Source organism: Phocoena sinus, chromosome 8 (genome assembly GCF_008692025.1).
Source record: "Phocoena sinus isolate mPhoSin1 chromosome 8, mPhoSin1.pri, whole genome shotgun sequence".
In the NCBI taxonomy this organism is placed as follows: Eukaryota; Metazoa; Chordata; class Mammalia; order Artiodactyla; family Phocoenidae; genus Phocoena; species Phocoena sinus.
The window spans coordinates 24,386,333-24,403,066 of NC_045770.1; the positions used below are offsets into that span (position 1 = coordinate 24,386,333).

Consider the following 16,734-nt stretch of genomic DNA (forward strand, 5'->3'; position numbering starts at 1 on the left):
TTTTCTCTATTCACAATTATTTTGTATTTCATTAATTTTGTCTTTCCTTTTTTGTCTTTCCTTTTACTTTCTTCAGGTTTACTCAGACCATGCACTTTTAGCTTTTTTTGTCTAATATACGCATCAAAGGCTATGAACTCCTTAGCATTTAAGCACTGCACAGTTGGATCCAATACGTTTTGATGTATCATATCAAAGTAATTTTTATAGCTTGATTATGTGAAAAGACCTATAAAGTGGATCAACTCCTTAATATGGATATTAAAGAAAACATGTAGGATTAAGGATTTAAAAAATGAGATATGACCACATATAAAATATAAGCATACTACTTACAATTCTATGGCAACAAATTTCTAAACCTAGAGGAAATTAAAATGAAGTGTGCAGATACTTTGTCTTATTCATTTTATTTTTATTTCTTTTACTGTTTTACATCAGTTTTAATGGGAATAAGAGAGAGTAAAAACAGTATTATTTATTAGTGGTTTACACGCCTGCCAGGATGGCAAAAGTGATTGTAACCTGCATAAATAATACACTCAAGAACATTTCCACACTCCTTTGTGGTTAGAGCAATGCAGTTTATAAAACAAAAATGTGACTATTCCCATTGAAGTAGGCATCAAAAATTCGTTTTGAGAAAGAAGATGAAAGGAGCATTCTCTAACTACTGGATGCCAGGAAGCAGAGTTTTTCAGAATCAAAAACAAAGAGAGCCCTAATTAAGAGAAAGGCCCCACCCCTCAGGGGTCACAGAGTTGGTTCTTTTGCTTTAAACTAATTCATCATTTTCACGTATCAAAGGATTTTTCTTTACCCAAAATTAAAACTAAAAGAGACATCACAACACTTTTCAGAAATGCAAACATCCTGAGGTAGATCAATACCAGGATCTACTCAAGGATTTGCTATTTAGGTATAGTTAGTAGAATTCATATTTAAAGTCACTTCATAAAAATAACTGTCCCAATCTTCCAAGTTCCATTTTCTCCTATCATGATCACCAAAGCAATCTCTATTGTTAAGATTCTTCTTCATTGCCTGAATGTAGAAACTGCTTAGTAAAATTCTCCTGCTTGTTTTCAAGTTAAACAGCTTTATTTCTTAAGCACTTCAAATTGTTTTATATTTTCTCCAATTGATCTATTTCTTTGGAAAATCTAGCAATTTCCTCTTCTAGATGTCTTTGTGTAGTATCAACTTGTTGGCACAGGCGAGCAAAAGTGGTCGCCATTTCCTGTTGTACTTGATGGCTGCAGTTGGCACTTGTGAAGTTAACAATCGTTTGCAGTTTTTCAGTTTCATAATTCAGAAATTGCTGTTTAAAGGCTCTCTCCTTGGCACGGGTGGTCCAAGTCAGCCTTTCATAAAGATACAAAGCTCCATACATATTAATGAAACAGATATGAGTTTCCAGCCTACAGTTTTCCAAGTCACTCCTCCAACAATGCCCATAGAAGTTCTAGACGTAAGAGAAGCTAATGCTGTTATTAAGGTAACCATGAGTTCTTCCTGTGACGCTGGATTGGTAGGAGCAGTGGGAGTAGAAGCTAAAGATCTGGGAAGCTGAAAGATAGGCTCTGATAATCCTAGAAGCACCTGCTGAGCATTTGTAGGGCCCAAGAAACAATGGACAAGGGAAGACCAGCCCAAGGAAAAATGAAATACAATATCCTCTTGAAAATCTGACCATAACTTGTGGCAATTTAGGTCACAGCTGAGTTCAAATTTCTTGCAAGGAATCAGTGTATGTAGTTTATTCTGCATACCAGCTGGAAGTAATGGCTTCAGATTTCCAATAATTTCTTGCTGGGATTGAAGCATTGAAGCATTGACTTCTTTGGTGCACTGATCAGCCAAATTTCTTCCCATTCCATCTTCTATGTGCTTATTTAACTCATTTTTATATACTTTCAATACACTTGGAGTAGGATGAAACTCAGAACAAAATTCATCAACAAAAACAGAGTCAACAAATTTCATCTGTCATTGCACATGAAACCTTATTTGCAACCTCCTCTGAAACCTCCCTGATTATTTTCTTAACATCCAATGTTAAAAGGTTCATCTGGTTTCGGAGAAACTCCAGTCTACCAATTTGGTCTTCCCTCTCTTCTACTGAATAAACCCTTTTCTCTGCTGCTGCCACGTTTATTGAATCCATTATGTTTTTCACAGTTTCTAGTATCTGTTTAGCTCTGATAGTGTGCTGTTCAAACTTTGTTTTCACTGCTGACTGCAAGATACACTCCTCAAAGATTTGTTCAAAATTCTGAAACTCCTGTAATTTTGCCTGAAATCCTTCTGCAAGTGCCCCACCACCTTCTGGCATCCCCTGGGCTTTGTGCTTTCTAGCACTACGAACTTGCTCTGCAGAAACAAAAAAGTTACGATTCCATGATTCTAAAGGATCCACAACTTTGAGCTCTTCCACCAAGAAATGTAGGCATCTTTCCATGAGCTGTCTGCATACACCTTCCATATATTCTGGCTCTGATGCAGAGGCATCCCAACGATTATTCAGAATAAAAATATTAGGCTTGGAAAGTCGTTCATTTACCTTGTGAAAAAACTGTTTTTAAGTGTTCATTTGAGTTGATTTGGAGTTTACAACCAAAATGAAGACATCAGCATCTAAGCAAAACTTACCAATCCAGCTATCCAGCTCTGTAGTGACATCTGTACCTGGACTATCCACTAAAACCAGGTCATCTCTCAAGAGGGCACATTTTGCCTTTGGCCAAAACACATGTACAAGACAGCCAGCTTTCAAGTCTTTGTTCATATGAAGGGCATGGGCCAGCTGATTAACTGTCTTCACATTCTTTTTTTCATGTGACCCTTCTGTCATGAGACAGGCTTTATCTCCATCCGTCTCTTCAACACTCAGGAAGCAATTGGTTGTATGTCCAATTCCACTAGGGAGGACTTTATCCCACAACATGGCAATGATAATAGAGCTCTTCCCACTGCTTGTCCTGCCAAAAAATGCCACTTTCGGGGCTTCCCTGGTGGCGCAGTGGTTGAGAGTCTGCCTGCTGATGCAGGGGACACGGGTTTGTGCCCCGGTCCGGGAGGATCCCACATGCCGCGGAGCGGCTAGGCCCATGGGCCATGGCCACTGAGCTTGCGCGTCCAGAGCCTGTGCTCCACAACGGGAGAGGCTACAACAGTGAGAAGCCAGCGTACCGCAAAAAAAAAAAAAAAAAAGCCACTTTCATGTCTCCTCACCAATGATGGAAAGCTTATTTTTATACCTTTGTATTTCTATCAGATCATCCTCAGTAGCTACTCGGTCAAGTTCTGGATTCTTGTACGTTGCTTCAACAAAATGTGATCCTTCTGTAACAAACTCCAGTAACTGGTCAAAGACTGCTGTAATTGCCTTCTTAGCCAGCACGAAGTGCTTCAGTGGAGAAGCAGTTTCTGCCATTATGCCTGTCCCGGCTCCGACTTGTCACCCAGCAACTGCAACTCAGCCACAGCCCTCAAGCTGCCTCATTCTCCCAAGAAAGGCTGGGAGACTGGGCTCTTATTCCCAATTTAAATGGAATGCTTCCAACATACTATTACTGGGATATTGCTGCTAGATTACTTACAGGTGATCTTTATCAGTTTAAAGAATAATATTTTCATTTTTCTGTTTTATTTTGGAAAGATAATCTCTGTTTTTTCTTCATCTACTGAGATGATCGATTTCTGATAAGATTTTGTCTTGTTCTATTTGTTTTCTGAGTTCAATTTTCATTTCATTATTTCCTCCACTTTTGCTGATTTCTCTCCTTAGCTTTTGAATTTTCAGTTCAAGTTTGTTTTATAACCCCACATGGTTGTGTGAGGAGTACTGAACTCAGTTCATAGTTGGTTTCTGTGGGACAATTTTTATAAGCTAAAATGTTTCAATTTGTACTTTTTAATGGTTTTGGATAGATGGTGTCTGCTTTTTTCTATTCATATTCATTTCATGGTCAGGATTCCCAGTTCAAGAGTACCTCCTTCAGTTTAGTTCAGTAAAGTTCAATTTCTTTAATGGTCAGTGTTGGTAATAGTGGAGGAAAGGGTATCTGTTTCATTTCTGCAGGATCCTTAAATCTTCTAAATACTTACTTGTCTGAAAACATGTTCATCTCGCCTTAAACATGATTGAAAACTTGACTAGGTACAGCATACTAAGTTCAAAATAATTTCCCTTTAAATATTTAAAGAAAACTGCGTCAGCCTCCTGCATTCAATTTGGCCAATGAAAAGAGTGTGGCCAGTCTGTTTCGCTTGAAAAGTAACTTTCCCTCCAACAATTAGATTTTCTTTATCCTTGGAATTCTGAAATTAAGGACATGTGTAGGCATGGTTTTTAGCACTTTCAGTATGAAGATCTGGAGGGTTGGGGGGAGAGATACAAGATTTCAGCCCTGGGAAATTTTCTTCTTATCCTTTGGGGCTATATTCTCTCCTCTACTTTCTGTCCTCTCCTTCTGGAACCCCTTTTAAGTATAAGTTAGCCCAATTCTAAAGCTGTCCTAAATATGTCTTCATTTTTATTTAATTTTCCATATTTTGCTCTACATTCAGGGAGGACTCTTTGGTTTTATTTTTTGTATTACTAATTCAATCTTTTTTTATTTAGCTCTTTTATTTCAAAGGTCCTTATTTTGACTATTTCATTTTCAAAGTAGTCTCTTTCATTTTGTTCCTCTCTAATGATATAACTGGAATGCTTTTTGAGCTATCTTCTAAACCTTGCATCATCTATTTCCTCTGAAGGTACAGTCTCTAGGATGGCCCCTAATGATCCCCGTCTCCTGGATGGCATTCATACCCATGTATAGTTCCCTCCTACAGTGTACAAAGCATTTGTCTGTGTGATCAACAGCATACAGAAGAAATGAAGGTCTATATATAAGATAGATAACTAATAAGAACCTGCTGTATAGTACAGGGAACTCTACTCAATACTCTAAAATGGTCTATATGGGAAAAGAATCTTAAAAAAAATGGATATATGTATAACTGATTCACTTTGCTGTACACCTGAAACTAATACAACATTGTAAATCAACTATACTCCAATTAAAAAAAAAAAGAAATAATGGTTTGTAACTTCCAAAATTATGTTATAAAACACCATGACTTCTGTCTTGGGAACACTCTCTCTTGCTCTGGGGAAAGCAAGCTGCCACACAGTAAACAGCTTTATGGCGAGTTCTACACAGTGAGGAACTGAGCAGCTAGTGAAGAACTGAGGCCTGCCAACAATCACATGAGTAAGCTTTGAAGATCATTCACTCCTAGTTGAATATAGGCCTAGTTCTTTTGCCTAGAGCTTGACTGCAACTTCTTAAGAGATACTGAGCTAGAAAGACCCAATTAAGCTGCAACCAGATTCTGGACCTTCAGAAACTGTAAGATAATAAATGTTTGTTGTTTTAAGCTAGTAATCTTCAGGGTAATTTGTTGTGTGGCAATAGATAACTAGAAATACAACAAAGAAATTACGGGACTACTGTAATCATTCAGGCAAGAGAGTGGGGGGAAAAGACAGATGGGATGGAAAGAAATTCAAGAGGTACTTAAAAGTCTATGAAATCTAGTAATCAAGCGGATATGAAGGAGTAAAAAAACAGGAGGTTGATGGTAGCTTCCAGATTTTTGGTTTGAGACTATAAATAACAGATTTTCATCACTCTAAATATGGAGTACTTATGGAACTTAAGTATGCAGGAAACAATAGGTCACATGGGTATGGAAGTTTGGAGAATAATCTGGATTCCTTAAATAGATGAGAGCTCAGGTAAAAGAATAAGAAAAAAACAGAACTCTGAAGGAAACCAACACTTAACGGGCACAAAAGGGATAGATCAGCTTAGATGACTGAGATAAGGTAGACAAGAGATAGGAGAAAAAACAGGAGAAAGTGGTATCCTAAAAACCAGCTTAAGAACAAGAAAAACATTAAAAAAATTATTTGTAGTAAAGATGAATTTTCTTAAAAATAAAGTCTCACAAGTTGAAAATAATTTATTTTTAAATTTTAGCCTCAATTTCACAAACCAGAGTCAAACCAAACAACATGTATCTAAAGCAGCAGTTCTCAACTGAGGGAGGTACTGCCTCAGACATTTGGAAGTGAGAGCTTTTTTTCTTTCAGTAATGAGGGGTAGGGAGAGGAGTACACAGAAAGTATCCACTACTAGAGTTTATGAGGGTAAAGGCCAGAGGTGATAAACATGCCACAGTATGCAGAACAATCTTATAACCACCTAAAACACCAACAGTACCCCCGCTGAAAAATAATGATACAGGTTATGAGAAAAGGGCAACAAATAGTAAATGTAGTTTAATACCATAACATTATTTTAGTACCTTAGATTTAGAAAGATATAACTAACCTAAAGGTTATTAATTAATATGGCTAAATAGGCTAAAGTTTGGAAAGATTTTAATTAATGTAGGTCTTATAATTTTGGTGTGGCATGATAAGACATAAGGAATCCTTTAACTTAAAAGGATTACATATTGAGCAGCCTTGGGTAACTCCAAGGAGATCAAGGATTTTTAAAAACGATGTGCTGAGGCCACTAACTGTAGCAAGTACTATTTCTGCTTAGAAGTATACTTTAAGCAGGAAACACCATCACACTATGCTCCTTTTTCCAATCAGGAATGCACAGAGAATAAGCATTACTCTACATGATAAACCATATTATTAACACAAACTGGCAAAAACAAAACAAAAAAACCCACCACATTCAATACGTTGTTCATAAAATACATTTAATCAAATAATTTAAGAAATATATACATATACATGAATGCTATGAAATGTTTAAAAGGTCTCAGCTGCTTCTTATTGAATTCTAATTTCTCAAAAGGCAGAATTATGGATATAAGTTAATATTATGCAACAAGTTCTATGTTATTTAGGATTAGACTATTTTCTTCCGTGATAAAGAGAAAAAATGAGCACAGCAGCCTAATGTGTATAGATTATTCAGTCATACATCTTCAACTCATTGATATAGTATTTTACTAGTGCACACACACACACAGAAATTATACTAAGTCTGAAACTACTATCCTTAGGAAGACATGGTTGCAAGGCTGGCCCTTGGCTGACATATAGGAACTTGGGTTTTGTTGAGAGTTCTCACCATTTCCTGATAAGAATGGCTCACTGTGCCTAAACTGTTATGTAAAAAATCTGATTTATGTTCAACACTTGCTTTTTGTCTAGGATGTGGAATTTTGGTTCATGTCAGGCAGAAGCTGCCTTTGTGACCAGCTCTCTCAGTAAAAACCCTGGGTACTGAGTCTTTAAGAAGCTTCCCTGGGGACTTCCCTGGTGGGGCAGTGAATAAGACTCCACGCTCCCAAGGCAGGGGGCCCAGGTTCGATCCCTGATCAGGGAGCTAGATCCCACATGCATGCCGCAACTAAGAGTTGCATGCCAAAACTAAGGAGCCAGCATGCCACAACCAAGGAGCCTGCCTGCCACAACTAAGGAGGCTGCGAGCTGCAACTAAGACCGGGTGTGTAACCAAATAAATAAATATTAACAACAACAAAAAAAGAAGCTTCCCTGGTAGACAGCATTTCACATGTGTTGTCCCAATTAGTTGTTGGAGGAATTAAGTGGATATGTTCCACTGGGAGAAGATGCTTGGAAACTTGTACCTGGTTTCCCCTGGACTTTACCACATGCACCTTTGTTGCATTTTGCTTTGTATCCTTCACTGTAATAAATAATAGTCATGAATACAACTATATGCTGAGTCCTATGAGTCTTCCTAACAATCACTGAACCTGGGGGTGGTCTTAAGACCACTGACATGGTTGGTGTCAGACGTGGGATTCATTAAACATGGTGAAAGCACTGTTTGAGAAAAGGAAGGATTAAGTGGTAGTATGATGAACCTCTGCTACTTGCATGGCTATGAAATCAACCGTGGTATGAATCAGCAGCTGAGTTGCTATCTGCTGTGAGAAAGGTAAAAGTTACCTATGAAATTTGAAAATGACAGATCTAACCCCAAGAGAGTTGGCTCATTAAATCTTCTAGCTGCTTTGGCCATGCTGACCCAAGTGAGGAGAGAAAATGCCCAGTACGGATGAAGACTTTGGTTTTTGTTCTTGCCTCCAAATAAGAGGAGAAAAGGCCCAAAAGTTCTCAAACATAAGCTTTCGGGTGGACCAAAAATGTTAAATGTTTCTGCTGGTCTCTCCTCCAAGCAGGAGGAATTAATAGTTACATTAGGTCGCAGGGCTGGAGAAAGTTTTAGATAACCAAGGGAGAAGAAACTATTCCAGCTGTTTCTTCAGCCTAACTACTGCTGCTTCAGCAACCTCTCCATGCCTCCTACATTCCGGTCAGGATCTCCCAGCAACTGTAATGTTAATATTGTAAATGCTAAATTTATTGCTAGGAGTTTGAATAAATCTGTAATAAGAAAAAAGAGGCAGGGAAAGTTTTAAAGATGGCTTTGTATTCTTTGGCTATTGTACCTGGATGTATGATAAATAAAGATATAAAATATTATATGCTTGTACTTTCATAAATGCTAGAGGGATCACATCAATCAGGAAAAGTTGCAAAATAGAAAGTTAGTGACAGACTTCCCTGGTGGCGCAGTGGTTAAGAATCCACCTGCCAATGCAGGGGACACGGGTTTCAGCCCTGATTCGGGAAGATCCCACATGCTGCAGAGCAACTAAGCCCATGCGCCACAACTACTGAGCCTGCGCTCTAGAGCCTGAGAGCCACAACTACTGAGGCCTGCACGCCTAGAGCCCAAGCTCCGCAACAAGAGAAGCCACTACAAGGAGAAGCCCGCACACCACAATGAAGAGTAGCCCCCGCTCGCCTCAATGAAGACCCAACGCAGCCAAAAATAAAATGTAAATAAATAAATTTTTTTAAAAAGTTACTGAGACACAATTTCCTTGTTTTTTACTGCTGGTGAAAGGATTAGAATTTGAACTGTTTGAGTACTGGAAACAGAATAAATAAATCTCCATAATGGATACTATTATTTCTACTTATTACCATCTCAGAGAAAAGGGAGACAACATGAAAACATAAGAAATTTCCAAATAGATATACACTTCTGGAGTTTTAAAAAGCAGTTTTTAGTTGCTACTGAGCTCTTGTGAAATCAGATGTCTGACCCTGAAAGGCTGATGATTTTCCAGCATGATGTGCATATTACTGAGTGGATTAATCTAAACTCTCTAAGACTGACAAAATAAAAGGGGATTAGAAAAGTCTTGTCACTTGGACTTAGAACACGACTGGTTTGCAGCATCTTGGCTTTGCCACTGCTCGAGAAAAGTCACTGGCTTTTTTGGAATCCTGAATTCACAAATCCTAATTGCTTGGATCTAACTCTAAGCTGAAACCTGATATCGTCTGACATTGGGCTATTTAAACCCCAACACAAGCTGTGCTGAACTAAAGCAGGCATATGCTCAGTGAACAGGACATTGACTTGTGGACTGTTGAAGATTTAAGACACCCTCTGTGAAGCCATAAACTGAAAACGTCATGGATTCTGGCTGGAAGATCTAAATCACTTGCAGATGCCCACAGAAAAGGACTCATTCTCTGACGGGGCCATCTGAAATCAAGCTGCTGATAGCCTCTGTATCAGATATACAGACCTAAAGTGCATTCCTAACTTGTGGTTACTGCTAAAAGCTGCAAGTTGGGAGAAAGCATACTTGCTCCTTACAGACTGGATCCATGATCCCCTCTCAGGGATATTTCACTGCTATGGACTTGTGACCAGCTTTCCGGATTAGTTGCAGTTTTCAACAATGAATTAATAACCTGATTTTTCTTCCTTCACCTTCGCATCACCCTTCCTTGCACACACCTTAGTAAGGCAACTTCATTATTAAACACAGCTATCTCCAGAAAGGAACTGATCTTTTCCAGGCTGCTCACTAGGTAAATGGTCAGGACAAAAGGGGTGGGGGTGTGATGTAAACTTATTACGAAAATTTTTGAAAATTTGGGATTTCATCCAGACCAATTCCTAAACATATGTCTTTCTAGTTAAGTTGTATAAAAATGTTTTTCTGTAAAAATGTTTTTGTTCCTCCTCCAGGTCTGGGTGATTGGGAAAAAAATGAAAAGCTTTCATTACTGAATGAGACACACTGATTTTATAAGGGAGAAAAAATAAAACTCAGCACCTGGTGAGGCACCAGGGAGAAGGACATGAATGATTTTTGTTTTTCATAAGTATTCTTGAAAGCTTTCCCAGCTCCTGGTGTTGGCTTTCCATGCTGTTGTGAGTGCTTTGAATTCAAACTGAATGCTGAACTTCAATCACACCTAGCAGTACTCTGAGATGGCTGCGAGCAGCCCCAATTCCTACACCTTCCACAAAGAACACCTCTAAATGTCATCCACACTATGAAGCAAATGAAATGGTGTCGTGGATAAACAAACTGTTCGGAACTAATTGCCTTCAGGTAGTCTGTCTGAAAACAAGGCATGAACTGAATTAAATGAACTAGATTGAGAACTCTAAAGTGAAAGGCCTTCAGGTAGTCCGTCTGAAAACAAGGCCTGAACTGAATTAAATGAACTAGACTGAGAACTCTAAAGTGAAAGGCCCCATGGGAGGACACATTGAGGGCCCTGTTAACCCATACTATCTAATTTATGCCTTGCTTGGAGTACCCTAAAAAAGTGCAAACTCTTTGTTTCCAGGGGTACCATGTGGGTCCTCTGAAATTATACCTCTTTTTGTATGTACCCTATCATGACACTGCTTCAACCCTGGAAAATTTTCAGGTCGAATTCAACTGTATGGCCATAGTTGTGCTTTGCCTGAATTGATGCCTCAGGCCATGTAAAAGGTCCATACAGAAACTGAAGGAGAAAGCCACCTGCTTTTCTAAGATAAACCTCATGGTTGGCGGGATTTATTTTAACTAACTAAATTTAGGCCCTCTAAAATGCATAACTCAGATCAATACTACAAGTTGGTCTTACCTTGCTGCACATGGGGGTGGGGATGGGGGCAGGGGTGGTGTCCTACTGGTAATAGTTTTGCTGTAAAGATATTCTGGCCAAAGGCTAAGAGTTAACATAACAGATCTGAGACTGTATTCCTTAGAAAAGCCTGTTTGGCTGGGATCTGAGAACTTGAATGTTTGACAGTTTCCTACATTGATAAAAAATTTTCCTGAAATGATGAGAATGGCTCACTGTGCCTAACCTGTTTGTACAAACAATACGGTTTACACTGAACACCGCTCTTTCTGAGAGTCTAGAATTTTGGTACATGCCAGGCAGAGGCTGCCTATGTGAGCAGCCCCCAATAAAAACCCTGGGTACTGAGTCTCCAAAGAGCTTCTTGGTGACAGCATATCACATATGTTGTCAATCTTGTTGCTGGGGAAATTAAATGCGTCCTGTGTGACTCGACTGGTAGAATACTCTTGGAAGTTTGTGCCTGTTCCCTAGACTTGACCCCATATACCTCTCTCTTTGCTAATTTTGCTTTGTATCCTTTAGCTGTAATAAATCATAGCTGTGAGTATGACTTTATGTTCAGTCCTACGAGTCCTCCGAGCAAACCACTGAACCTAGGGGTGGTCTTGGGGACCCCCAACACAATCAGTAATAATTTCAAACAGGTAAACAGTCCAATCTGGAGCCAATATTCTATTTGAATATAGCCACCAAATTTTCCTTTATGTTATCAAAAAGGTAGAATGAATGGATTACTTACGAAAACAGATCAAACCACTGCTGTTTTGTAACAGATTCCTGGCGTAAAAGCTTCAAAACAATTGGACGCATGAAGTCCCATTTGTCTTCAAACTGAAGAGAACCTTTATTCTTTAAAAAAAAAAAAAAAAGTAATTTAAGTGCAGTTAAATAAGTGTCTGTTATTTTTATCTCATAAGAGACAACTAAAGAAATTCAAAAGAACCAGTTTTCCATAAAGGAATCCCTATAACTTAATCTGGTATCAAAGAATCACAGGAAGACAACCATAAAAGAAAAAAGACAGTTATGTGAAAGTGTGTAGCAAAGAATTTGGTCTTGTGCAAAGAGCCGGTCTGCCCTTTGCCCTTGGCTTCTAGTAGGTAATATCCTTGGGCCCTAAGAATGTTATATCTGATAAGAGAGTCTTTGTTAGCCTGGGGCCTTGGGTCATACTGGATAACCTAACAATGTGATTCAGGGAGGGGACTGGCAAACTCATATAGTCTTAGGGAGCAGGCCAATACAGAAATAGCAACAGTATGACTTAGGGTAAGGGGTTTGGGTCAATCAACCTGGAGATTGAGATTATCCACATGAGCAATGCCTACATGATGAAGCCTTAATAAAAATTCTGGACACCAAAGGTTGTGTGAGCTTCCCTGGCTGGCAGTACTTATGTGCCCTGTCATTTAATGAGGGAAGGAGAGAAATGTGACCTGACAACACCAGAGAGGACAAGGGAAGCTCTGTGTTTGACCCTCCTGGACACTGTTTCTTCCTTTAGCTGATCTTAATCTGTATCCTTTCCCTTAATAAACCATAACCATGGGCAAAGCAGTTTTCAGTTAAGATCTATGAATATTTCTAACAAATTATTGAACCTCAGGGTTTTGGGAACCTCCCAAATTTGCAGCTGATGTCAGAAGTGAGGGTGGTCTTGTGTGTAGAGACTGTGCCCTAAACTCCTCACAAAAAGTATATCAAAAATCCATATAAACTCTGAAAGTTGAGGAAGAAAAAAAACCATAAAGATACTCATCTCATTTTATAATGCTAACAAAACCCTGATACCAAACTGGTGAGGAGAGAACAAGAAATGGTAACTGTAGACCAATCTAATTAGAACATATAGATGCAAAAGTCTTACAAAATATTAGTATATTAAACAATTAAATAATACCTCATAATCATGCATGTTTATTTCAGTGATGTGAAAGTGATTCGATATTAAGGGGAAAAAATCAATTCATTACTAAAAAGAGAAGGGGGGGCACCCCACATGTGTTACTCATGAGTACTGTTCCTTTTCAAGTTAGGTGTGGCCATGTGACTTGCTTTGATCAATAAATTTCAACAAAAATCATTAATTTTCTAATACAGCAGCACCAAACACCCCTATGAATCACATTATTGTTTTCAGCATACAATTGTTGAGAATGTTGTTCACTCGTATGAGATAAGATCCATGTACTGATGTAATGTTCGAACTCCTGAAATTATATTCCAGAAGCAGTTTCTAAACATATGGTCTAACAAGAACCTATGTCAGGATCACCTAGGATGGTGCTTACACATACCTTTATAAAACCTACCACACACTGGCTGGATCAGAATCTCTTGAGATGAGTCCTGAATTTATATGTTTAGCAAATTCACAATAAAACTACATAAAAATGTTACAGGGTCTATGACCCCAAAAAGGTTAAGAACCACTGACTAACATTAAACTCTTGTGAAAGCAAATGATACTTCTTACATCTACAAACACAGCTGATCCTAAAAGTTACTGTACTTTCTTGCCCCAGGTACCTACTTCTATCACAAAGTATTCTTATTATAGGGACCCATGGGAGATACTCAAAATTTAGTACTGGGATTAACTGTGCTTCTCCCTTGAAAAACTAGTTTGTTTTTACCTTATGAACTTAAGTGAATCATGTAGGTAACTTTGCTTTCCTTAGTGTTGGCTAAAGAGAAATTCAGTCAGATTTGAGATCCCATGGTATATATTTCGTGTACTAATCGTGGCTGGCTACACTTTTTCTGTTAATATCTTCCTATAACCATCATTTCTTCATTTACTCTTCCCTCTGAGAAAAGGGTGTGCAAATAAACAAATATGGAAGAACCACAGAAAGGACATGCAAATCTTTTCTTGACTATGACATGGAGAAACATAATACTCTCTTAATAAGAGAATATTTTATAATGTTAAATAGGTCTACTTACATAAGCGATTCTGGCAACTTACAAAATTAAACTTAGTGTAAATCCTGCAATTAAAAATAAAAAAACGGGGCTTCCCTGGTGGCACAGTGGTTAAGAATCCGCCTGCCAATGCAAGGGACACAGGTTCAAGCCCTGGTCCGGGAAGATCCCACATGCCGCAGAGCAACTAAGCCCGTGCGCCACAACTACTGAGCCTGTGTTCTAAAGCCTGTGAGCCACGACTACTGAAGCAAGCCCACACGCCTAGACCCCGTCCTCCGCAGCAAGAGAGGTCACCACAGTGAGAAGCCCGCATGCCACAACGAAGAGTAGCCCCCACTTGCTGCAACTAGAGAAAGCCCTCGCGCAGCAGCAAAGACCCAGCACAGCCAAAAATAAGTAAATAAATTTATTTTAAAAAAAATTAAAAATAGGGGCTTCCCTGGTGGCGCAGTGGTTGAGAGTCTGCCTGCTAATGCAGGGGACACGGGTTCATGCCCCGGTCCGGGAAGATCCCAAATGCCGCGGAGCGGCTAGGCCCATGAGCCATGGCCGCTGAGCCTACGCGTCCGGAGCCTGTGCTCCGCAACGGGAGAAGCCACACAGTGAGAGGCCCACGTACCGCAAAAGAAAAATAAATAAATAAATAAATAATCAATCAAAAAGGTACAGAAGACTAAACAGGTATGAGATAAATACTGGTTAGGCTCTGAAATCTATCAGCTATGGTAAAATGACAGTAAACACTGTCTCTTATTTGATGAAACATACAAGATTAACTACAGAAACATTTTCCTCTAATACTCAGTTAAAGGAGAAATTAAATAATTGAATTTTCCTATTAAGCTTTTATAATAGATTCCAGAAACGATGTTCAAGCAGTTCTTTGACCTATTCTCTGTTAAAATGAAAAGCATATAATTAAATCAAAACTAAGCAGCAGGACACCAAACCTACTATCTACAAAAGAAATTAATAGGCGAAGACACCTTCAAATTACGAACCCTGATTTATGAATTTTTCCAATGGCTAACTAAAGGCTGCCTCATCTTTACTGATGTGCTACAAGTCTCTTCTGCTTAAGTCTTTCATTACCACTCAGAATAGCTAATAAGTCTAAGATTATCTCACCCACTGGCTCTCTTTCACCAACAGGATTTCAACATTTGCCATATCCTTGTCCCTCTATCCTTCACTTTTTACAGCACAACTAATTCCCTCAGAGACACTCTTCTTCTCAAACACACAGATGGGCCATGGGGAAGCTGATGGGAGACTGACCATGGGGGATAACTGGGAGAAGAATATTCCAGGCAGAGGAAGCAGCCATTGCAAAGACCCTACGGTAGAAGCATGCCTGATGTATTCAAAGTAGAGCAAAATAAGGACAGAGGAGAGAGTGGATGAGGTCAGGGAAGCAACGTAGGGCCGGATCTTGTAGGGCCTTGCCATTGTAAAAAGTTTGGCTTCTACTATAAGTGAGATAGGGAACCATTTAAAAATTCTGAGCAAGAAGTGACACGATCTGACTTATATTTTTAAATCTTCCTGATTGCTATGCTGAGAATACATTAAAGGGGCAAGTGTTAAACCTGAGTGTAGGAGGCAAGGTTAGAAATAATAGTGACATGGACCAGGGTGGTAGTGAGTAGTAATTAGATTTTATATGTTTTAAAGGTAGTGCCAACAAGATTTCCTGACAGCAGGCATCTGGGATGAGAGAAAGGAATAAAGTCTGACTCTAAGGTTTTTGTCTAGTAAAGTTAATTTGTATATTGGAACAGCAAAACAGAGGCCACCCCATTGGCTCAGCCCACATCAAAAATCTAAACTTAAATCAGCCTGCACATATGGGAAACACCTCACTGCCAAGGAAACCTAACACCAATCACAATCCTCTAACTCAGTTTTAGCTAGCTAACCTTACCTAAAAAATAGGACCTGCTTACCTTATAAGGAAATCCCTGACCTCCTAGCCAATCATGCCTTATTTCTGTATTGCCTCTTCTAACATTCTATAAAACTCGCTCGGACTTCCCTGGCGGCGCAGTGGTTAAGAATCCGCCTGCCAATGCAGGGGACATGTGTCTGAGCCCTGGTCCGGGAAGATCCCACATGCCACGGAGCAATTAAGCCCATGTGCCACAACTACTGAGCCCGCGTGCCTAGAGCCTGTGCTCCGCAATAAAAGAAGCCACCGCAATGAGAAGCCCACGCACCGCAATGAAGAGTAGCCCCCTGGGCTTCCCTGGTGGCGCAGTGGTTGGGAGTCCGCCTGCCGATGCAGGGGACACGGGTTCGTGCCCCGGTCTGGGAGGATCCCACGTGCCCCAGAGCGGCTGGGCCCGTGAGCCATGGCCGCTGGGCCTGTGCATCCGGAGCCTGTGCTCCGCAACGGAAGAGGCCACAACAGTGAGAGGCCCGCGTACTGCAAAAAAAAAAAAAAAGGGAGCACAGAAACAGTATGATAACTGATAGGGTGAGAGGGAATCAAAAAAAAATTTTTTTTATTGGAGTATAATTGCTTTACAATGTTGTGTTATTTTCTGCTGTACAGTGAAGTGAATCAGCTATATGTATACATATATCCCCTCCCTCTTGGACCTCCCTCCCCCCTATCCCACCCATCTAGATGGAATACAGTATGTTTGTATACTGATAAGTATGTTCCAAGATATAATACTGATGATGTAGGAGAAAAGAAGGAAATTGTTGGAGAATTTTAAATGCCCTGGACAGGCAAAAGGGAATGGAATCTAATGCACAGATGGAGGAACTGACTATATGCTAAGAGGAGAAGG

General features: G+C 39.5%; 1 protein-coding gene and 1 pseudogene across 3 annotated transcripts in view; both read right to left on the minus strand.

Annotated features, from left to right (window-relative positions):
* The window catches only part of CUL5 (cullin 5), a 97,311-nt gene that overhangs the window by 67,681 nt on the left and 12,896 nt on the right, over positions 1-16,734 (minus strand). For all 3 annotated transcript variants that reach the window (XM_032642129.1, XM_032642128.1, XM_032642130.1), the window contains exon 2: positions 11,745-11,854. In XM_032642129.1, coding sequence (XP_032498020.1) covers positions 11,745-11,854 — 110 coding nt within the window. The remainder of the gene's footprint in view (positions 1-11,744; positions 11,855-16,734) is intronic.
* On the minus strand, positions 1,025-3,436 carry LOC116758852 (annotated as a pseudogene).